This window comes from Sarcophilus harrisii, chromosome 4 (assembly GCF_902635505.1).
Source record: "Sarcophilus harrisii chromosome 4, mSarHar1.11, whole genome shotgun sequence".
Taxonomy (NCBI): domain Eukaryota; kingdom Metazoa; phylum Chordata; class Mammalia; order Dasyuromorphia; family Dasyuridae; genus Sarcophilus; species Sarcophilus harrisii.
Genome location: NC_045429.1, coordinates 277,411,585 through 277,435,644, shown reverse-complemented (window position 1 = coordinate 277,435,644; position 24,060 = coordinate 277,411,585). Strand labels below are relative to the sequence as shown.

Below are 24,060 nucleotides of genomic sequence, written 5' to 3'. Positions count from 1 at the left end.
ATTATTTATAATTTTTTGATGAAAGGGAGAATGGCATAGTTGATTGAAAGCTGGCGTTTTAAAAACTTAATTCCTGCTTTTGATGCATATTAGCCATATGACTGTGGACAAGTCATTTAAACTCTGTCCTCTGGGTAACTTTCAGACCAAATTTTGATTCTCCATCAATGAAGACTTTCCAAAATGTGGAAAGATCCTTATATCATTAACATGATTGGTCTTTATTCTCAGGAGAACTCAGGCCAAAAGGATAGTAGTTATAATCATTGTTTAAGAGCTAAGTTACTGCTCTTGGATATACTCATTCTTTTCTGGGCTTGAATGTTTTTATGTATATGTAATATATAAATATATTATTTGATAACATTTTAAAAAATTTTTTTCCCTTTACAATAGATAACTTAAACTAAAGGAGTCTAAAACTGAGCTCATTGTCTTTCCTCCTCAAACTCACCTCTCTTTCAGATTTCCATATTAATGTCTAGGTTACCATTATCCTTCCAGTTACCCAAAGCTTTCTTCTCAACTCCTTAATTTCTCACACACAGCCAGTCTGTTGCTAAGTTTCATCGATTCTACCTTTATAACATCTCTCCTCTGACATTGCCCTTCTAATATAGGCCCTCATCACATCATGCTTAGACTATTGAAGTAGTTTACTGGTTGGTCTCTGCCTCAGATCTTTACCCATTTCAGTTTATCTTCTACTCAGCTATCAAATTGATCTTCTAAAAGCACTGATTTGACTCTATCATACTTCATCATCTTTCCCAGTCAGTAAACTCTTAGAGACTACTTCCTGTTATCCCCAAGATTAAATATAAAATCTTATCGAGTGTTCAAAGTCTTTTATAACTTGGTCCCTTTCTACCTTTTCAGTCTTCTTAAATGTTCTACTCCTTACCCCAATTATTCCCCACATATTCTACTATCCATTGACATACTGGTCTCACTACTGTTCCTCATGTAAGTCACTCCATCAGACTTTGCATTTTCTCTCTGTCCTCCGTGACTGTAATTCTCTTCCCTCCCCATCACTATTTCCTTGACATCTTTCATGTCCCAGCTAAAATCATACCTTCAACCAGAAAACTTTCTTGATGATCCTTAATGGTAGTTCCTTCTGTTGTTTATCTTCAGTGTGTCCTGTATATTGTTTATATGTACATAGTTTGCATGTTTTCTCTACAATCAGATTGTGACTTTCTTGAGACCTTTGTAAGCTTTGGGGAACACAGCACAGTGCAAGCTTGCCATGTTGTAGTAGTACCTGGTTTATTGACCGACAATACTGAATGCTAACTAAGATGGTATAATATAGACAAAGTATGGGGCTGTTATTTAAGAGCCAAACTAAACTTATATATTTTCATAGTTCTTTTAGCACATTTAATGGAAAATTGGGTCACACATATTCCTAGTTATGTTGCCATTCCATTTTCCCCTGCTTCCAAACATGCAGACTCATAGAGACTGCTACTTGACTGATGTCCCTGCCTTTTTGTTTCTAGGTGGGCCATGCACAGATATAGCTCATGTCTCATTAATCACGCCAACCAAAAGATCCTGTGGCACAGGTATGTACATCATTCCTTCATTTCTAAAGTCTTTCCATTGTCTAGGTACTGAAGTGCATATGGTGTACTTTCAAACATTTCTTCTTTCTTTTTCTTTGATTTTTGAAATGATTGAAATGACTTGGAAGTAGCGATACAAAGGTCACAATATTGTTCATGAGATCATATCAACTAACTTGATGATAATAGCTCTCTTTTATGAAACACCTTTATAGGTCACAAAGTGCTTTCTTCACAACTCCATAATGCAAATATTATTATCTCCATTTTAAAGATGAGAAAATTGAAGCCCCAAGGAGGTTAAGTGTTTGCCTGAGATCAGATTGCTATTCTCAAAGGCACCTTGGAATAGTTGACAGATTGTTGGATTTGGAATAAAGAAGACCCAAGTTTAAATCCTGCCTCTGACACTTAACCTGTGTGGGCATAGTCAGAGGATGAGAAAAATCTTTCAGCCATTCTGGGCTCTAGGCAATTTTCTCCAACTGTAAATTGCAGAGATATTTTCATCTACATTGGTAGATGAAGTTCCTCCCCAAGAACTGCCATATCATCACAAGCCCAGTAAAAAGAGGAACTGCTTTTAGCATCAATCTCACAAGGTGAAGATCTAATAATTTGTGTAGACTACTTAGCAAACATTGAAGCGTCATATAAACATTAGCTTTTTTTAAGCATTAGAACTGATGTTTAAACCTCAAGTATGTTTGAATCCTCTCCAGTGATTATTATCTGATGGCCCCAGAACAGGAAGTAGGGTTTGACTTCATGGATATGAATGCTTGCATATATTCGTTTCCTTCCTTCCTCTCAGGTGATTTATATGTGAATATCAGGTCTGAAGCTTAGAAGGAATATTGCTCTTTGCCTGGTATTTGACATGTTGCTAATTTTTCTGAACAGAGAGAAATCCTCATGAAAATCTGTTTTTTAAAGAATGGGTACCAGAGAGTGAGAGAGATTGTGATGCATTTAATAAGTATTTTGAGCTGACCATTGCAGTGTAGTAGTTCTTTTCAGTCACTCATTCTTATACCATTTTGTGATTTTTTATTCTACTCACAAGGATGGAAACATCCTTGTGCATTTTTATTAAACATGAAATCATGAAATCTGTAGCTTTCCAAAGAGCAGAAATAATGCCTAATGCTCTCTTCCTCCATAGCTTAATTTATTTTAAACAGTGTTTCCCATTTCTAATAAGCCAGCTTGCTATTTAAAATATCTCACAGATTGTATTTGGAAGATTCAAAATAATTATATTGTTCTTCCAAAGGTCACAACCAAGGTATTTTTCATAGTTGTCAATCTTTTCTTTAAAGTTCTCTATCAGAAATTGCAACAACTCTAACTTATTAAGAAAAAAAATTTAACCACCGTCACATGAAAGTTTTTTTTTTTTTTTTGATTTAGCAACACCACTTTTCCCCCCTCAGTTTTAGAGCAGTCATCTGTTTTAATTTGTTTCAGAATGCCCTCCATAATATTGCTTCTAAGGAATCTAGTAGTTTTGGGTTTTTTTGGAAAAAGTCAGATTAATTTCCCTCACAACTGGTCAATTTTGTGTAATTGCATAGGAGTATGATGGCAGTATTATTCTGTTATAGTTCTAGAAATTCTAAAGTGGGGCAAGGATGTCCAGCGCCCTAGTAAAAGATAAATTGTGTCATGTTCATACCAAATGGGACAAAAAAGACATATCCATCCAACATTGCTTAATAACAGGATGGTATCAGAAGATACCTTTGACTCCATATTCTGTGAAGAGAGAGGACCCTCTGAGTTAGTTGCTAATAACAACTAGTTATTCACTATTCTGTGATGAGAAAAGTTCCCCTTTTCTTTATGAACAGCTGAGACAAAAATCTTAACGCCTCTCTTTTCTGTGCTCATACTTAATTCCTACTCACCATAGCCCTATTACTCCACAGTCCAGCTTCTCTTTTACTCCATTCCATCATGCCTTCAGAATTTTTTTTTTTTTTTTGTTGTTGTTGTAAAATCCCTTTATCCCTAGACAACCTCTTCATATGTTGATTATATTCTGCCAGTAGAAATCCCAGCTCCTCTACAGAGTGGTAGCTCTAGCCTCCTTCTCCAGGTCTGGCTTCTCCCTTCATGTTTCCTGAAGTAATCAGCTGGGAGGAAGAGGAGGCACACTTCTTGGGCCATCCCTGAAGCAACTCCACTTCTATTACACTTAGTACACATTACTGGTCTCTAGTTGTGTGGGATTATTTTCAGCGAGTCGATTATCTGGTTCATGCTTTTCACTTCATTTCCACCCTGACCCCCATCCTGCTTGCAGAGATCATCACGTGTGACGTTGACCTCTTGAATACTGTGGTCCCCTTGTTCCATCAACTTGTGAACTCTTTAGTTTATTGACATCAGTCACACAGGAGCTTGGTCAAATTGTCATCCTGTCATGGTTTCATTGGAATTTTGAACATCCTGTCCCTGATGAAAACCTTTCTTAGTATCTTCTGCTTCATCCCTCTTAAACCTGTCTTTCTTCTTCACCATTACTTCTTTCTCTCAAACCCCAGCCCAAGGTTATCTATATTGTTCTCCTTTATCACTAATCCTTCTGGGGAACTTCATGAAACTCTGCTGAGTGGGTTCACAGTGAATTTGTTATCTAATAATCTCTGAACTTGTGCAGCCCTGGTAATCATTTTATTCTTCTCTTATGAGTCTCCTATTACATAATCTACAGCACTTTTTCTAAATTTGTTTCTTCCTTTCTCATCAGACAACTTGTGCCGCCTTTTCTCCTCTTCCTCTCAACAAAGAACCTCAATTCCTACTTTACTGAGAAAATTGAGTTCATTTCCTTCATGCTGCCATATCTCAAAATCTGAGACCAAACGTTGTATTCTTAATCCCATTCTTTTCCAATCCCATCCCAAAGAGGATTACTCCCCTCTTTTATTTCAGATCTCACCTTATCTATGGCTTCTTCTCTGCTTGCCTATTAACAAATCTAGATTACTCCTATTTGGGGGGAAAAAAAATCTACTTGATGCTGCCATTCCATAAAATCACTATCATATAAAATTCCTTCTCCTTTCATAGCCAAACACATAGGAAATATTTTCTGTCCTCATTGCCTACATTTCTCTAACTTCCAATTAGTTTTCAACTCCTTCTGATCTGCTTATGATTTACTAAAACTATTGTCTCTACGGTTTCTTGTAGTCTCTAAACTGCAAAATCTAACGGCCTTTTCCGAATCCTCATTTTTCTTGACCTCTCAGCAATGTCAGCCACTTTCTTCCCTGAATCACCCTCTCTTGGCTGGGTTTTTATAACAGCTCTTACTAAATTGTTTAGAAATCTAATGTATGAGCTGGTTTATTATGTCATATTTCTTTGCTGGGCCATCTATCATTTATACCCCACCCCTTTGTTTAGATTTCACTCCAGGCTGTCCTGGGATCTCTTCTGGTTTGATGATTCCATTTGTTTCCAACTTCCACTTCACTATGAAACTTATCATCTTTGCTAAAACCTTTCTTCCTAACATCACTATTTTGATGAGGGTACTACTTTGCTGCCAATATAACTTCAGCAACTTCCTCAACTTTCACACTCTCTTTTTATCTTTCAAACTCCCATCTCCATCACCATATCCATTGAGTTGCTAAAGTTTCTCATCTCTGCTTTCACAACATGTCTCACATCTAAACTATTTTCTTTATTCACAAAGTTGCCCCCTTTTTCATGTCTCAGTTTTGGAATAGTCTTCTAATTGGTATTCCTGTTAGCAGACTCTTATCTTCTCTAATCTCATCCTACACATCAGATTGATATACCTAAAACATAAATCTGACCATATCACAAACATGAGGAAATATTTTAATGGCTTCCTGTTGCTTATAAGGTAAAGTATCAATCCCTCTGTTTACATTCAAAACACTTCAGTATGATTTCAAATCTGCCTTTCTAGAATATTTCTACATATTCCCTTCACATGCTTTTTGTAACAGCCAAATTGATCTATTTGCTATTCCGTACATGATATTTCTACTTCTTTGCATTTGTAGAAGGTGTCATCTGGATGTGGAACACTTTTCTTCCTCACTTCCATCTCAGGATTTACCCCAAGTGCTTTTTTGTACACAGGGAGGCTCTAATCTGCTCCCCTCTGTGCCTTGTTAGTGTTCTTCTTTTACCTGGTTTGCTTTGTGTTTATTTTATATGTGTTTTATCTTTACTTACCTTGTGAACATAATGTTTTCCAGAAGTTGAGTATAAAGCTCTTTGGGGAGAGTACTGTTTGGTTTTTGTCTTTGTGCCCCCCAAAGCCCTGATACATTATAAGAAGTGCTTGCTGAATTTGTATAGAGTTATATGTACAGTAGATGTTTATTTAACATTTGGGAACCACACTGACAAGAAAAATGAGAGAAAATATCCACTTTTATTAATTGAGTCAATAGTTGTTTTTTTCACTATATTGCACTTGGCTTTTAAAAATTTTAAGAATTAAAGAGGAGGATCAAGTTTAAACAGTGGCATTTTTTTGCAGTCTTTATTTAAGTTAGGTTAGTTATACTTCTAATTGAAAATTCTTACCTTGGAGAGGAATCAATGCTAAGAACTTTCAAGAAAGATTGCAATTTTTTTTGCTTGAAATTTTAAAAAGGCACCAATCTTGACCTTTATTTTTTTTTAAGAGCCAACTTTTTAGAAAACTATAATGCTAACACAAACAACCCCAATATCAGTTAGCATCCTTGGAGACAGAACTCCTCCATTTAGCATGATGAATTTAATTATTTTCTTTGAAAGCTATAGGTTGTCATCTTCTTTTGAGTCTTGTTACAGAAATGAATAGACTAAATCTTTGCTAAGACTCAACAATTCTAAGGAGCAATTCTAAAAAAATTTTTAAATGATTTTTTTTAAAAAAAATTCTCATTTGTATGGTTTCTGACATCTGGTGAATTAATTTGCTTAATTTATTTAATTTTTAATTTTTCGTATTATGGTGACAGGATAGGGACCAATAGATTTTTCAATGAATGAATATTGTCTGTTAATGAGTATTGAATGAGACCCTTTTTGTTTTGAATAATCTTAAAGTTTTCTTCCCACCTTATCTTATTTAACACCTCCCTTTGTCTCAAAGCTATTAAAAACATCTTTTGGGGGGAATGCTATTTATCATTAAGTCATGATACTTCAAATCTTTGCTGTCTCTGTTGAACGTTCCTTATGTTGACCACATCTAATCATGTGTCTACCAAGACCACCCCAAATGGGGTCACAAGGAGTTGCACATGACTAACACCAACAAGACTTAAGTTTCTTCTGTGATTAGTTAATTTGTTTAGTCGGTCTTCATTCTTAATCTCTGGTGACTACGTTGATCAGATAAAGGCCATAATGTTGTTATCAATGCTTTTAATATTTCCATTTTGCCCTTGTCATTGGGATTGGTAGAGGGAGCTCATTTGAGCTACAATTTTAGAACAAGTGTATGGCTTAGTAGATATAAAACTCAGCTGCAACCTCAGATTGTCAATGCAGATAGAATAATTTGCTTTTAAAAACAATTTTCAAAGTCCCTAAATATGTCTAGTTAGGAAGGAGTCAAAAAGTATTATCAAATCTGAAACTGACTTTTTTTTTCCCTAAAGAATTTGAGAGTCAAAGGATGTCACAATTTGAACTTATTGGAGAGATCATATTTCTTTCAAAGAGCTCACTTTGTTTTGCACATTTCTTTGTTAATTCTTGCAGATTTTTGTTAGTCCCAAATATTCTGTAAAGAAAACAACACTTTACCCTGCCAAGGTTTTCATTCTTCTGTAACTCCTAAGTTATACCTAAGGGTTTTGCTGTTTAAGGCAATCTATGTAAACTAGGAATCCCCTCATTTGTCAGTTTGTTGTTGATGAGGTCTAAATTTAATTAAGTTATATTAAGAGTAAGAAGATCAGAGGAAAAGTATCTTCTAGCTTGGATACATTCTCTCTAGCAATGTCTTTGAAAAATGGGACGTGGAATCTCATTCATTTCTACTGAATGGCTTACTGGACTAGTTGTTTCCTATGTTCTCCCATATGAATGGGGTCATTCACTACATCTCACAAGTGAATAGAATGAGTGACGTTTGGGGTGTAGCTAGGAGAGAAATTGCTCCCTGGTCTACCACTCTTATCCCCTAATACAGAGCTTTGTGTTGCCATTATATTTTATAGCCCCTCTTGAAACTTTTATTTCATGAAAGTAGTAAAATGATTGGGAGAGAAAGTTATGTTTGCAGACTTGACTTAGGCTTAGCAGACTTCAGTTCCAGTATGTTTTTCCAATTCTTTATTATATTCCTGTATATAGTTAATGTTGTCCTATTTTAACTAAGGTTCATGGTATATCGAATATATACTGCTTTCTCTGTTGGATTGAAAAATGATTTTGGGAATAAATGCTGTTAAAAAATGTGATCATAATTATCCAAGTCACAAATTAAATCACCATCTGTAGTGCCATCAGAAAGCTGCAGTATTGCCTGAGGTTAAGGCAACTGGACACCAAGACAGTTTGTTTGTTCTACAAGTTATCTTTTTGTTCTTAGTTGGAATTGGTCGCCTGCCACTGTTTTCAGTACGTGTCCATTAACTGATTCATTTTTGTTTCAAAATTTGTGTGTTTTTTTTTCTTTTGAGATAGTTCTGTAATGTTCATTGTTTCCTAAGCCCTTTCTTTATGCTATTCTTCAGCAGTCTGCCTGTGAGATCCTGCTGGGCTCACAAAAATGAGTAAAGAAATCCCTTTCACCTGGGAGTTAAGAGAAAATTGATGTGCTTGCTAGATAGAAGCAAGCCCATTCCAGTGTGCAGGAGTCAGTTAAAGGGAAACATTATATCGTAGTGCTGTTTACCACCAGGATGTTTATATATATCTTTTACATTGAAATAGAAGCTAAAGGGTGTGGGTGTTAATTCAGAGTTGTTCTGTAAATCTTAGAAATACCACAGTCCACCAGTTTTCTCTCTTGTAGAGTAAGTTTACATGGTTAACAGTTCAACTCTCAAAATCACTCCTAAAGAAGGGAAGGTAGTGACTATAGAATAGGGAACCTTAAGAATTGCACTTTCTTCCCTGCTCTGATGAACTTTTGAGTTCAGCTATATAAGATGCATGCATTTATATCCTTCCCCAAGTGTAGTTTTTCCCTCAGGTCTGCAGTATCAGCATTTGAGACAGAAAATTAGAAATTTGACCTACTTATGTAATATGCAAGTTCCCATCAGGAGAATATTAAGAAAGACATAAACCTTTCATTTTTATTAGCATTTAATGTAACTATTGAAGAAAGATCAAAACAGTAAATCTGTCAGGGCAAGAAAAAAAGTATTAAAAAATTGGTTTACCTTCTGCACTTATTAGTCAGGGTCCTAAAAGAATTCAACTGATTCTTCAGGTGTGGGTGTTTAGATTTTTAATTTTAATCAGTCTGTTGGACAAGAATGTAAAGAGCACAGCTGGGGTATGAATGTCTCTATTCTAAAATATTCCTTGAAAGAGTTTAGCAGAAAAGAAACAGTTCCTTACAGTAGATTGTGGTAATGTCTTATATGTGCCTTATGTGAACATCATATCCTTTGTGTAAATAGTGAACAAATGAGTGGTTTAGAAAGTCTGGTGGTAGCAACATCATTTGCTTCCTTTTCGTTTATTTTATCAGGTTTTTTTTTCCCCCCCTTTCTCATCAATCTGCCTGTCTAAATATGTCTTTTGTTGAAATAGAAGAATTAGGGAATTGAATCACTATGAGAAGATGACTTGATGGAAATACTTAATGTACAAAGTAAATGAGCTAATGTTGAGATTTCAAGAAAGGTCAGAGGGGGAAGACTTGCTATTTTTAATTAAACCATTTCCTTCCTTGTTTTCTATTGTTCTGCCACTCATTTTGGAGATCCATAATATTAATAGACATATTTGTGTGTTCAGATGCCAATGTAAATGTACATGTGTGAGCCAGATTCTCCTTCTTTTATGGGAAACCTTAGTAGTTAAGTGAATATCAAGCCAGAGTATGAGTCTTGGGAAGAGATTTTTGTTTTTGAATAGCTATAGGATAAAACACCCCCCCCCCCAAAAAAAATGCTATAAAATGTGGAAGGAGATTTTAGTATTGGGCTACTGAAGGTGGTATGCTTTGTGAAAATGCAGTTTACTTCGTTCTTTGATGCAACTACAACTGAAATCTGCTTTTAAAGTCCTTTATTTTATCATAGGAGGAAAAGCCATGCTCTATCATTAATTACATATCCTATTGCTCTTTTGAGGCAAAATGTCTGAGCTAACACTATTAAAAAGATCACCAAAGGAGTTTTAATAATTTTTTTCCCTTTTAGCATGTCTGAGAGGTTGTTTTTGTTTTTGGGAAAGAGGGATAACTATAGAGGAAGGGTTGCATTTGCTATTTTAGCTAGTCTTTTCTTTCTTGTCTTACTATTGGAGGGCAGTGTGTTAGAAACACAACCTTCCAAAGCCGCAGGAAGAATGTGGTGAAAGAACAGCTACAACGCTACATTATAAATCATCCAAGCCTTGCAATGATACTGCCCATTAAAGAGACTTTTTTTTTTTATCCTACTCAGTTCTCGGCTGTACTAATAGAACAGCGCATCAAGCAAGGCTGTAAATAAAAGTTATTACCTAATAGGTGGGTGCTGAAGTGGAACGGACGGGAGCTGAGGCATGGAGGCCTTATTACTGCTCATCAGCAATTATAAACAGGATAAAGTGTCTGGGACTTGAGCTGATGCAGCGAGGGCTAATAGAGGCTGGAGGACGACACTGTACCATGATAGGATGATGTATGTTGATGGGTTTTTACTGCCTCATCTTGCAGCTTGTTTCTAAGATGAGTTGTATTATCCATTTTCCTCACTCAAACATCTATCTGAGAGACAATTCCATTGCCTTTCCTGCCAGCAGGTGGGCCAGTGTTTGTACTTCTTGTGCCTGTGTCCATTTCCTAAAATATCCTATCTCTGGATAGGCCTTCAAAAATATTTAACAATTATGGCCAATTAAAAGCCATAAACTTATTGTATTGCCAGCTATCTGATCCTTGGAAACCTATCATGGTTCTAAATCATGGCTTCAGAAGTTGATGCCTATGTGGAATGTACATGGCCTAATGCAGTCTTTACAGATGTCAAAGACATAGCCCTGCAAAAGTAATGTACCTAAGTTTATACAGATTTAAAAAAAGAAAAAAAGTAAATACACAAACATAGGCAGTACTCTTAACTACATAGATAAATGTATTTGCAGAAGAAAGATGGGAAAAGATTATTAGGCTCATTGGGAACATAATACATATGAAAGTGGATTTTTTCCTTTTTTATAAAGACGTAGGGAAATGTTTGGAATTTAGTCACTTTAAGTTAGTAGAAAGATTGATTCAGCCCACTTTGATGTATTAAAATGTGGAAGAAACTTAGTGCTAGGACTATGCCAATAGCAATTATCATTGAATTGAAAACTGTAAATGTTATCTTGGAAAAGATTCCAAAAATCACATAAGCACTTGGTGAAAATTGAAATGTAATGCTTCTTCTCTTTGGTCACTAACCTTTTCTGAATCTTCCTCATTAAACTTTTGTGGTAGGTGACATCTGTAGAAAAGGCCCGGAGAAAATATGCTTTTGAAAAGAAGCTTTGATAGTTTGATTTTTAGAGAGTTGAGTTTATAAATATTCTGAGTGTCTGAGTGTTGGTTACTTATGCTTTTTAAATAGATAGCTTATTTGAAAATAGTAACTTTCAAACCCAAAGAAAGCACCAGGTTTTTTTTGTTGTTGTTGTTTTTAATGTTGCCAAGGAATCATTACTAGTCCTTTTCCTAAAGTTGCATGCAGATATGAGAATTTGGTATATGACCATTACACACTTTGAAAGATAAAGTAAGTTTTAGCATTATAAAATATCTCATCTTTGGATTATTTTACATTTCAAATTATCAGTGCCCATTAAATAATCTGACCCATTAGAATCAGTGATAGCTCTCTAGGTTTCAAGTCTGAAAAACCCACGAGCAAAATGATACCTTTGTTGGAAAGGAAGCTGTTTTGTAAATGAATATTATTTTAGGGGCCTTGCTTATTGTAATCCCTTCTGTGTTTTACCCCCCTTGATCCAGGCCTTTCTTTCATTCTTACCTTGTGAATTTTCCTGATATATCACTTCAGCCAGTCACCTTCTCAAAAACTTCTAAGGACTCTTTATGGCCTACTGAAATAAGTTAAGATGCTTTAACCTAGCAGTCAAGGCCTTCCACACAGCCCGTTTGTAGCATTCCTTTCCAGCCGTATCTGTCATTACTTTCCTTTACACAACTTGTAATGAAAACAGACTGGTCTGTTTTCTGGACTTTCAGCATCTCCTATGCTTTTGTCAAAGATTACCACAAAAGAACGCATAGTTATCACTGAGACTTGGTTGGATGAAATCTATGTTTTGAATAAGGCTTTGGGTGGCTCAAACCTATTCCAAAGAAAACATGTTGAGTTAAAAGATGGAAGAGAAAGGAGGCTAAAATGTAGTAGTATTATATGGCATTTTATATATTAAGAAGATAATGAGAGGAAATCCAGGAGAGTAAAGTATAATGGAATACACTGAAATCAGTGAAAGAAGACACACCAAAGTATAATGCTACAAGCCACTTGGATAGAATGAGGAAATAGATATTGGGATCCAGGTCACAAGTCTGGCACAGAAATATGATAAATAGTAATGATGTAGGAGTTTGTATATCCTACACATCTGAAGTTTTCACTAATGGGGAAGTTTCTGGAGTGAAAATATTAAGAATCTTGAAGGAAAATAATGGTAATGGTATAAATGAAAACCATAGTTTGACATGTATCACAGGTTTTAAGATAGCTGAAAATATTCAAATAGGGGAGGAAAATATAATCCAATGAACTAAAATTCTTAAGAAAAGTCAACCCATGGAGCAGCTAGGTGGTGCAGTGGGTAGAGCCCTGAAATCTGGAGGACTTGAGTTCAAATGTGGCCTCAGACACTGAACACTTTCTAGCTGTGTGACCCTGGGCAAGTCACTTAACGCCAATTGCCTCAGCAAAAAAAGAAAAGAAAAGTCAACCCAGGAGAGATGGAAAACTCTCAAGAATGAAATTCTGAAGACAAAAGGAAATAATTCTGATGCCAGGGGGAAAGGGGATTGTTTGAGGAGACTGATGTAGGAGGCATAAGGAATTCAGCGCTTAATTTTTGAAAGGGGTATGGGTGTGTGTGTATATGAGTGAAAGAATCAAGGGTCTATAGCACAATACATAACCATTTTATAGCAGAGAACTGTAAAAGTAAAATCAGGAAGCTAAAGCTCAGGCAATTCAAGGAATTAAAAAAAAATTTTTTTTAACTATATTGGAACAGAGGATCTGAAATAACAGTAATTCACCTCTTTTTGGGAAGGAAGGAATGAAGGAAACAAGCATTATGCACTTAATTAATTGTGTGTTAACAGTAGGCTAAGTGCTGGGAGTACAAATACAAATAAAAGAAAAAGTCTCTTCATTGATTTTTTTTTGGGGGGGGGGCGGGACAAAATATGAAGTTGCCTAGGACATAATTATGAAGTTCAGAAAGTCAGGAAGCAGAGACTAGATGGAAATAAAATTAGTCTAATTTTGGCCCCTTCATAAAATTGAGGCAATGGGAAGACCTCCTTATTGGGTGGCAGGGATTGATCCTTGTGTGAAGGATCCAGTGTGAGGGGCAGGAAGAGTGCTGGGATATTCCAGGGTAAGAGATCTCCAGATGCAGAAGAAAATTCTAGGATGAAATCATAGTAAAGACACAATTTTGAAGTCCAGAAAGTCAGGAATGGGACCAGAAGAACAAAGATGAATTCAATAGTGTGATGATTCACAGTTTAATTTAAAATAAAAAACCTGCTTGTTTCCTATTTAGTATCAGTTTTCTCTGCCAAGGAGAATAGTCTTCATATTTGAAATAACAAGACAAAAAAGTGGCTAAGAGGGATTATAAATGATGAATTTAGAGCTGAAAAGGATTATTAGAAGTTGAGTCTACCCTCATTTTACAATGAGGAGATTGAGACCCAATAAGGGTAAGCAATTTCCTTTTGGCCACATAGGGAATAAGTGGCAGAACTGGGATTCAAACCAAATGCCTCTAACTACAAATACAACATGCTGCTCCATTGTACCCTCTTTCGCTTTTGGGCAAATGCCCAAAGTAAGATAGGTTGTATGAGAATACCTGGCTACTTTCCCTTGATGAATTGGCAGATAGAGTTGTTGAACCATACTATGTGATATGTAAGTTTTCCAAGAAGGGAAGTGTCTGCAAACTGTAAGCCATTGAGTTTAGCTGAATTGATTTGCTTTAGAGTAGTATGTCCAGAATTCTGAACACTAAGGTTCCTAGAGAAGTTAGTAGCATCTCATGCACTTTGCTAAGAACATTGGCTATTTGGAAAATGATGCTTCCCCTCTATATCTTTACTCTTATTAAGGAGCCTGGTGATAAGGATTTAAAGTGGTGGCAAAGAACATTTTTTTCTTATATTGGGGTTTCACAAACTAGCCTACAAAAATAAGTATTTTGAGTTTTTTAAACTGTTATTGAGAACTTTGGGTTTTATTTTGTTTGTTTGTTTTTTCCCCTGTGGGAAAACAAACAAAAAGTATCTTGGCATGAGAGAGTGGAGAATATTTTTCATGGCTAAACTCCAGGGTATAAGAGTGGTCATTGCATTCAGAGCAAGCAAAAAAAAAGTTTTTAAAAATACCAATAATAACAGTATTTCTATATTCTTTTAAACTTTGCCAAAAAAATGTTGTGGTATGTTAACTAATTGGAACCATAAAATAACCCTTCAGAGTAGGTATTAAAGGGGTAATATCCTTATTTTATAGATGAGCAAACTAAGTCTTAGTTGAAGTGACTTTCCTATAGTCACAGAGCTAATATGTGTCCCAAGATAGAATTCCAACCTGTTTGTCAGTTTCAGATGCCAGTATTCTATCCACTATTCTATACTGATACAGCATCTAATAAACTCACTTTTTGATGGTTAAAACCAACTAATTTAATCTTGGAACCATCTCTGCCTTGGGGAATTTCATATTGTGATTAGTTATCCGAACAGGCAAATGTTTCTGTGAATTCAGTTAGCCAGCCTTCACTACAGATGTATAATTATTTTTAGAGCATACACATATACTGTTATAAAAGCTTATTTGGCCTTATGCTCTGAATTCTCTGTTTCATTACCACTATCCACCCACAGAATTTCAGAAAACTATTCCCAAGAATCACAGTTGAGAATTTCAACCACATATCTATTAACTTAGTGGACAAGGGAATTAGTCATATATTGTATATTTTCTACCTTTGCTCCATTCCCTCTGTGTGTGTGTGTGTGTGTATGCGTCTCTCTGTCTGTCTGTATCTGTGTGTTTTTATGGAAAGACTGCATCATCTTTAGTATTATTTTACTCAAAATTGAGCTCATTGTCTTGGTTACCTTAGCAGAAAAGAAAGAATATAGGGGTTTTGGTTTTGTTTTTAACTTTTAAAGCCAGCCCAGTATCCACTCAAAAGAAATGCATCAGAGCCATTTTCTCTCTTAGCCTGAGAAACTTGGGTTGCTTTTTCTCCAAGGATGCTATAGCTATGTAACCATTTGATTATTTATCCAAAAGTGCGCTATAACTAGGCCTTAAGAAAGTTGCAAAGAAATTCCTTTGTAATTTTAAATTTGAGGCACTAACCTTTTACAATCGTATCACTATTTACCAGGACCTGTGTTATATGATGGAGTTAAATAGAAATAAAAGTCTTTGCCTTCAATGAGCATACATTTTATTACTCTCAACAGGTATGCAGAAGTATTATTGTTATATATTATTATTTAACCCTCTTAATTACAGTGCTTTCCCTCTTTTAATTATTTCCTATTTATCCAATCATCTGGAGCCCTCTTCAATCATGTGGATCTATATTTTGTCCACTGGACACCCAGATGGCTTCAGAGGAGAAAGGTGAGACTGGTGGCTTGGCACAACCTTGCCTCACTTAAATCCAATTCATTTGGAAATCATTCCATCACCTTGATGTTCTGGTTCTCTTCAACAACAGTGGATAAACAACAATTTGCACAGAGTGGATAATCTCAGATTACTGATAAAGTAATTGAGAGCATATAGAGAGAAAAGAGATGAGTGTCCAGAATTGAACTTTAGGGAAGATGCACAAATAGGGACACTGTGTGGTTGAAGATTCCAAAAAAAAAAAAGAGAGAGAGAGAGAACCACACAGGAGCCATCAAAGTAACAGAAGGAAAAGTCAGAGGAGAGTAGTATTGTGAAAATTCAGATAGCAGAGAGTGTCCATGAAGAGAGAAGGTGATCAGTAGTATAAAAGATTAAAAAGCACCTTGGCAGAGATATTTGTTTACTAGTTTAGCTTACATAATCATTCCTACCACTAATAAAAAAGCATTACTCATTCCTGCCTTTTCTCCCCTCCCCCTAAATCTTGACTCCCTAATAATAAATCAATTTCTAGAAAACTAAAATTGGATCTTTCTTTGGGTGTCTTTTTTCCCCTAGACCCATAATTGGTACAGTTATGAGGAAATGAATGAATGAAGCTAGAAACCAGTTTAAAGTACCATTTATATGTGCAAGGATTAACTTAAGAAACATAAGGATCAGTAGGGTGTTAACTTTAATATCTCAGGAGCTGCTAGGTGGCACAGTAGATAGAACACCAGCCCTGAAGTCAGGAGGATCTGAGTTCAAATCTGACCTCAGACATTCATCACGTCCTAGCTGTGTGACCCTGGGCAAGTCACTTAGCCTCAATTGCCTCAGCAAAAAATAAAATTAAAAATTAAAAAAAAAACTTTAATACCTCAATATAGTTCAAAAGTAATAATAATAATAATAGATTGCATTTAAATCACTCTTTTCGGTTTGCAAAGTGTTTTTCATTGGTTATGGATCTCATTGATCTCAAGATCAACATTTCTGTAAAGTAATACTTGATTATATACTTAGCAGTGGAAATGTCTGAGTCAAAAATTTTTTCATTGGTGATGAAACCATAGTTTTCATCTATGAATGTCTTGGTAATTCACAATTCTTACAGCGGAAGACCTGTTTTAACTTGTTTCAAATATAATCTGTAATGTTATTTTCTTAGTTGAAAAGAAGGTAGGGAATTCCCTGCTCTTAATTTCACTCCTGCAGTTCTTAGAAAAGAGTTTTTTTATCAGTAAAAAAAAATTTTCATAGAAAAGTTCTGTGCAACTTGTCCTGCATTCTTCCTTAGACTGATAACAAAGAACTATTAACTTGGTTCTTGACATCCACTGAATATTCAGTGCTTTTGTTTGAGCACAAATAGATCTCTTCTGGAAACCTCCCTGTTGTCATTTGAGAAATTTGCCCAGCACAGCTGTTTCTTTGCTTTTAAAACCTAGTTCAGTTTTATTTGAGATCAGATTTCTCCATTTTACACAATCTGTGTTCCAGACATGAAGGATGCTCTCCATTTTGTACTTTCAGCATTTTTACAAGTTATTTCTTGTGCCAGGGATTTAGTCTTTCCGTGTCTTTACCACTGAAATCATCTTCTCTTAGGGTCAGTTCAGATACCATGTCTTCCATGAAGCCTTTTCTAGTTTTCTTCCCCCACTATATTGAAAAATAACCACCTCAGATTTTCCTGAAACATTTTGTCTAATTCTCTTCTTTACTTCTTTCTTGTAGTCTTATAATAACTTGTATATATAATAATAATTTTTAATACTTATATAGTGTTGAGGACAGCTAGTTGGTGTAGTGGATAGAGTATCAGCCCTAAAGTCAGGAGGACCTGAGTTCAAATGTGGCCTCAGACACTTAATACGTCTTAGTTGTGTGACGCTGGGCAAGTCACTTAACCCCAAATGCCTTAGCAAAAATAAATGAATGAATGAATGAATGAGTGAATGAATAAATAAATAAATACTTATATAGTGTTTTAAGATTAGCAGAGTATCTTTCAGACTTACTTCATTTGAATCATTCTGTAGATAAGACAGAAAGTTCCAAGAACTTGTGATTTGCCACCCAGCTATTAAGTTTAATGTGTTGGATGTAAACCCAACTCTACTAACTCCTAATTTAGCACACACTCTTGCTACATCACATCTATACATATTGCCCTTGTAGATTCTTTAAAATAGTTCTGTTACTCTCTTTTGCTTTAATTTCAATGTTATTTTGAAATAGCTTCTTTCCTTTCTTCTACTGAGAACTACCACTTGTATAAAAAGTGATGATAATAATATCTAGCATTGATTTCACTATTTATACCAAATACTTTACAACTATTAGGTTATTTGTTTCTTAGAAAACCCCAGGAGGTAGACACAATTATCATCCTTATTTTATAGTTGAGGAAACTGAGGCAAAGTTGAATGATTTGCCCAAGATCACATAGCTAAAATGTATCTGAGGCTAGATTTGAACTTAGGTCTTTTTTTTTACCCCTGGCCCAGCACTCTGTCCATTGCACCATTTTGTTTCTAAGATGAAAAGGAGAGTAGGTACAGAAAGCAGTTTAGCAGAACTACTTAGTTTATTGAAACTCACAGTATATACAGATCTCCATTGTATCCCACTTCTGCAAAAGAATGAAGGGAAATGCATTTTCTTATCCTCCTTTTGACCTAATTATAATTATATAGCATCTGATTTCATGATTTCTATAATTTTTGTTCTTTGAAGTTATATTGTTGAAATCATTGTATGATTGTTTGACTAATCCTGCTTTTCTTCACATCTGTTCCTATGTTTTCTTATGCTTCTCTGAATTTTTAATATTTATTGTTATTTACGGTATAGTACTATCTGTCATATAGCATGTACCACAGTTTGATCGTTTCTGCTTTGGAGCGGTCTTTCATACACTTGCCCATAAATTGCCCATAATTTTTGACCACTTGTCCTTTGAGGTAATGGCTATTTTCATCTTTCTTGAAGATAGATTAACTCAATGTAAGGACAAAAGGCACAGAATCCACAGCTTCTCCTTGAAAAGGCTTATTTATAGAAGAGTTGGTAGATTTGGTTAAATTTGATGGCAACCAGAAACATTGTTTCATGGGGCAGCTAGTTAATCATATCTTGCCACATTATAATAAACTATAAACTATCATGAAAATAATTATAATTTAATATCAACATTTATTGCAGAGAATGGAGTTATAGAAAACTGTATTAACTCACTAAGATTATCCAAATTAAATCAATATATACTCATACAGGGATGCAACTTGACTTTTTTTTTTCCTTAAATAGCTTTTCATTTTTCCAAATACATGCAAAGATAGTTTTCAACCTTCACCTTGTATTCCAAATTTTTCTCCCTCTTCCCATTCCCTCCTATAGACAGCAAGCAATCCAATATAGGTTAAATCTGTGCAATTCTTCTAAACATATTTCCGTATTTGACTTGTGTTTTTAAAAAGGAGAAGGGCCTTAATAAGATGGAAGAAGAACAAGTTCCAGCATTGTGATGACCAGTGTAGAAGTTTGAAAGATGGAGAGTCATGTTTGAAGGAGGAACAGAGAGATGAGACCAGTTTGACTAGATCACAGAATGGAAGGAGAATAATATCCACTGAATATGAAAAGATAGTTTGGGGTCAGGTAATGTGGCACTTTAAAAACTAAACAGAGTTTAGATTTTATTCTAGAGGTAATGGGAAGTCATTGTAGTTGGTTGATCAGGGGAGTCATATAGTTAGATCTGTGCTTAAGGAAAATTATTTTGGCAGTATTATGTAGGATGAAAGTGAAGATGGCCTTGAAGCTGAGAGAATAATTAGGAGGCTGTTGCAATTATCTAGGCAAGAACTGATGAGGACCTTGACTAAGTAGTGCCTGTATAAGTGAGAGAAGAAATAAATCGCAAAATTTGGGTCCTCCTGATTTCAGGGCTGGTACTCTATCCACTGTGGCATCCAGCTGCCCTGAATAGTAGTACTCTTGATAGTAATGGAGAAGTTTAGAAAAGTAGTGCTTTTGAGTGAATAGTTCTATTCTGGATATGTTGCAGTTGATAATACAGGACTATAGTTTGAGAGAGACTATGGCTGAACAAATAGGTCTAGATAGATAGAGATTATAATTTAATCCAAAAGAACCATTGAGATAAACTGCAAGAGTTTAGAGAGAGGAGAGGAGTGGCCAGTACCGTGGAGAACAAATTGTTAGATATGACAAGATTCAGCAAGAAATTGTGGAGTGGTCACTCAGGTGAGAAAAGAACCAAGAGAGAAGAGTGAATGAATATCCAGGAGGAGATGATCGGCCTATCATACTGCAGAAAGAAAAAAAGATGTGGATCAAGAATTAGCCATTAGACCAACAAGAGGTTAGAGAAAGCTGTGGGAATGATGGTAGGGGTAATCTACTGGAGAAGATGGGATCAAAATAGGTAGAGGGTTTGACTTTTATATTTAGAAGGACTGTCTCATCCTCAGATACTAGCACAAAGGAGGAAAATAGTGGAGGAATAATATTAGAGGTATAGGAGATGAAGAAGAGGGGAGTAGAGAAACTCTTGGCAAATAGTCCCAATTTTTTTCATTTGTTTGGATCTTTATAGTCACACAGTTGACTTGAAACCATATAAAATACGTAATCCTATTGTGCTTTTTTGTAGACTGAAAAAGTATCTGACTTGATAATAGAAAACTTTTCTTTAAAAAGGCTCATTTCCAAGAAGGTAGTCCTTGATAAAATCAGAAAAGATCCTTGACGATGTTGTGAGAGAACTTTGGCTCAAAGCATGCTGTATCTTTGTCTTTGGAAATTCTGCAGTGTTTTTATGGTCATGGTATATAACAAACAATGGAATGCCACAGTTAATAACAAGTTAACTAGCATTTATTAAGTGCTTATTGTGTGCCAGGAATTGTGATAAACAGTGAGAACACAAACAGAAGCAAAAAGAGAGATAACCCCTGCCTTCAGAGTTGCCATGTTATTTGGGGAGAAGAATGAAAGAGAAAACCTAGAATTAAAAGTTGAGTCACCTAGTGAGTCATGAACAGTACAGGCCCAGCATATACAGTAAGCACTTAGTAAATGTTTATGGATTGATTGCCAGAAAAGAATTTTTCAGTGTAAAAAGAATGTCAACAGAAAATGTATGATTAACAAATGCTCATGTATAGCTCCTCTTCTCTTCATAGATCTTTTGATATTTATCAAAAAAAAAATTATATATATATATATATATATATATGAATTTTTTGGAGATAAACAAGAGGGGCCACTAGGGGGCAGCAATGGTGCATAGAATTTTGGCTCTGGCCTTAGAGACTTACTAGTTGTGTGACTCTGAGCAGGTCACTATACCTTCATTGCTTCAGATCTCTCATCTATAAAATGAGCTGGAGAAGTATCTTCGTCAAGAAAACCTTAAGGTCATGAAGAGAGTGAGACATCACTGAAACAACTGAACAACAACAAACACAAGCAACAAAATACAGTACAGTATAAACAGGCCACCATCTGTCTCTTAAATAGGAAGGGAATAAGCATTTATTAGATGCCCATTATGTGTTAGGCACTGTGCTAAGTGCCTTTTGAAACATTTTACCTTATTTGATCCTTACAACAACTCTGTGAGGTAGGTAGGTACTATTATTTTCCCCCATTTTACAATGGAGGAATTTGAGACAGACAAATGACATTAATTTGACAGAATCGTCAGTAAGTGCCTGGAACTCTATTGGAATTCAGGCCTTCTTGGTTCTAAGCCCAACATTGTCCACACAGCTACTAGAGGTAATCTGCATCACAGATCTATCTATATCCAACAAGTAGGAATCATTAAGTGCTTACTCTCTATCAGGCACTGAGAATACAAATAAGAATGAAAGAATTCTTGTGAGTTTATATTCTAATAAAATAAATATTTGGGAAATTAGGGGTAAGTACAAAAAAAATACCAAGTAGTTAAATTCAGAGTAATTAGGAGTGGTTGATGGAATAGTAAAGACATCATGTGGAAGAGAGATTGGATTTTGTGAGTTGAGGAGGAGGAGGAATAGTATTCCCTATGTGAAGAATATTTAAGGCAGAGGCACAGACATAGGAGATTAGGATCATGTGAGATTCACAGAAAGTCAATTTGGCTGGATCCTAGAATACTTTGAGTAAAAAAGGGAGTAATGTTGTGTGGCTTTGTGCATATTAGGTACTTAATGTTGAATGAAGGAGTGAATGAATGCAATTTCATTGGTTTTTATAGTTTTTCTCCTGCACTAATGAGCTCTTTCAGATATTGCATTAGTATCGCTTCAAGTCTATAGAATAGAGTATAGAAGTTTAAGAGAAGTAATATGTAATTTTTTTTTTTTTTTTGTGAGGCAAATAAAATTAAGTTACTTGCCTATGGTCATGCTGCTAGTAACTGTTAAATGTCTGAGACTGGTTTTGAATTCAGGTCCTCTTGATTCCAGGACCAGTTCTGTCCACTGGCCATTTAGCTGGGGGAAAGAAGAATAATCAGGAAAGTCAAAGTTAAATATCCTTTCTCTGATGTATAATTATATCTTTTATTTGTCCATGGTTAAGTCATGTAAACTCTCAAGACAGTAAATTATAAATTACCAGTCTAAAAGTAATAGATAACCAATCTGTATCATTGGACATACTTTCCATACGAGATGTTCCTCACCTGGATGAACTCACAGGTCCAAATCTTCCCCCTTTGACCAAAAAAACAGAATTGCATCTGCTGGGTTCAGGAGATATGTATACACTAGGAGTAATGAGGATTGGAGTTTAAAAGCTACATCTTTATGGGAAGAAGCTAGGTGGAAGATAGAGAGAGAGAAACTGAATTTAACTGCAGCTAAATTAGAAACAAAAATAGTTTAAAAACAAATCAGCTATTTAATTTTAGCATCTATTCAAATATGCATTCAAGCTGATTTTTTTTTTATCAAAATATAACAGCTTAAACATATTTTCCCCTTACATTAAGCTGATAGAGCAATCCACAGGGTGACAGTATCTCATTGCAAGATTACCATCATTAGCAGCTTGTCACCTGTTATAGAGATATTCATTATTATTATTTTGTTGTTGTGTACCAGCAGAGTACTAAACATAGAAGATTCTACCCCTTCCCTAGAGGCTTGCATTGTAAGTCATAAAAACAAAACAATTTGAAGATTAAAAATATCCACTGGGAGGGTAATTAAACTATACAGGGGTGAGATGGTTACATGAAAGGGTATGGGGTTTGGTTTTTTATTTTTGGAGGGGAGTTATTAGTGCATTTCAGTTTAGTATTTTTTTATTATAGCTTTTTATTGACAAAATGTATGCATGGGTAATTTTTTGACATTGACCCTTACAAAAACTTCTGTTCCAAGTGTAGTGTCTTTTAATAAGACATCTACAAAGGTTTGTTTTTCTACCTTGGTGTAACTATCCATGCAGGAAAATACTCACTTCTTCATGGCAGAAGATATACATAAGGCTAGAGAGGATGAACCCCTAGCAGATTACTCTTTTTTTTTTTTTAGGAACCAAAGAAAGGGCTACTTGGAATGCTATGTTCCCCAAATATTATTGGGAGACTGCTAGCACTGAAATTATTCTCTTTCCCCTAAAAAGCTTCTTTTTAAAGCTCTCTAGCCATCAGATCAGTATTACCCAAACACATCCCTAAAGTACTATCCAGATACAGAAATGTGTCTAGTAGGAAAAGAGTCATCATTGACACAGTTCATTTTATAAGTCATTCATTCAGAAACGTTCTATAAGAAATTGGCTCAGTTTGAATACCTGGTCATTATCACATATTTTGTGGTACCTGTATATGTTATAATTGGTTAAAATATAAAATTCTAATGCTAGAAAGACTGTTCCTTCCCTTATGGTGCTTTTAAAATATAAATGAGGAATATAAGAGAGTTGGTAGAGATAATCAGCTGTCTTCTTATTCACAAGCATAAATGTAAATAGACCTGAATATGTAAGTATTTCATGAAATTTTATTATTCTTGTATGTTCCTTTAGACAATGTGATTTCTAGTTGTTACAGATGTGAGTTTTCTGACTAAATTTAAGCAGGACACAATTTCTTGAGCAATGGAAAAGATTTTGAACCCTTGTAGTTCCATTGGTCATTTGTTAGTTGAAGAAACGAAGAAAAAGACTTGGCTATGCAGGTTTTTAGGTCAACCTGCATCCTGAGCCCCTTCATTTTTCTGTCAGCAGATGGCAATTGTGGTTGAGCCACTGCATTGATCTAGTTCTCAAGTCTTTCACAATTGTTTGTCTTTATAATACTGTTTTTACCATTATTTTCCTGGTTCTGCATGATTTCTTTCTGCATCTGTTCATACAGATCTTCCCAAATTTCTGGGAAACTTTTG

At 35.3% G+C, this 24,060-nt stretch overlaps 1 protein-coding gene across 5 annotated transcripts in view; it reads left to right on the top strand.

Annotated features, from left to right (window-relative positions):
- Positions 1 to 24,060, top strand: part of ZFAND3 (zinc finger AN1-type containing 3) — a 304,527-nt gene that overhangs the window by 218,357 nt on the left and 62,110 nt on the right. For 4 of the 5 annotated variants that reach the window (XM_031964924.1, XM_031964929.1, XM_031964926.1 and 1 more), the window contains exon 5: positions 1,512 to 1,577. The exons of the other annotated variant lie outside the window; for it this stretch is intronic. In XM_031964924.1, coding sequence (XP_031820784.1) covers positions 1,512 to 1,577 — 66 coding nt within the window. The remainder of the gene's footprint in view (positions 1 to 1,511; positions 1,578 to 24,060) is intronic. 5 annotated transcript variants of the gene reach the window in all.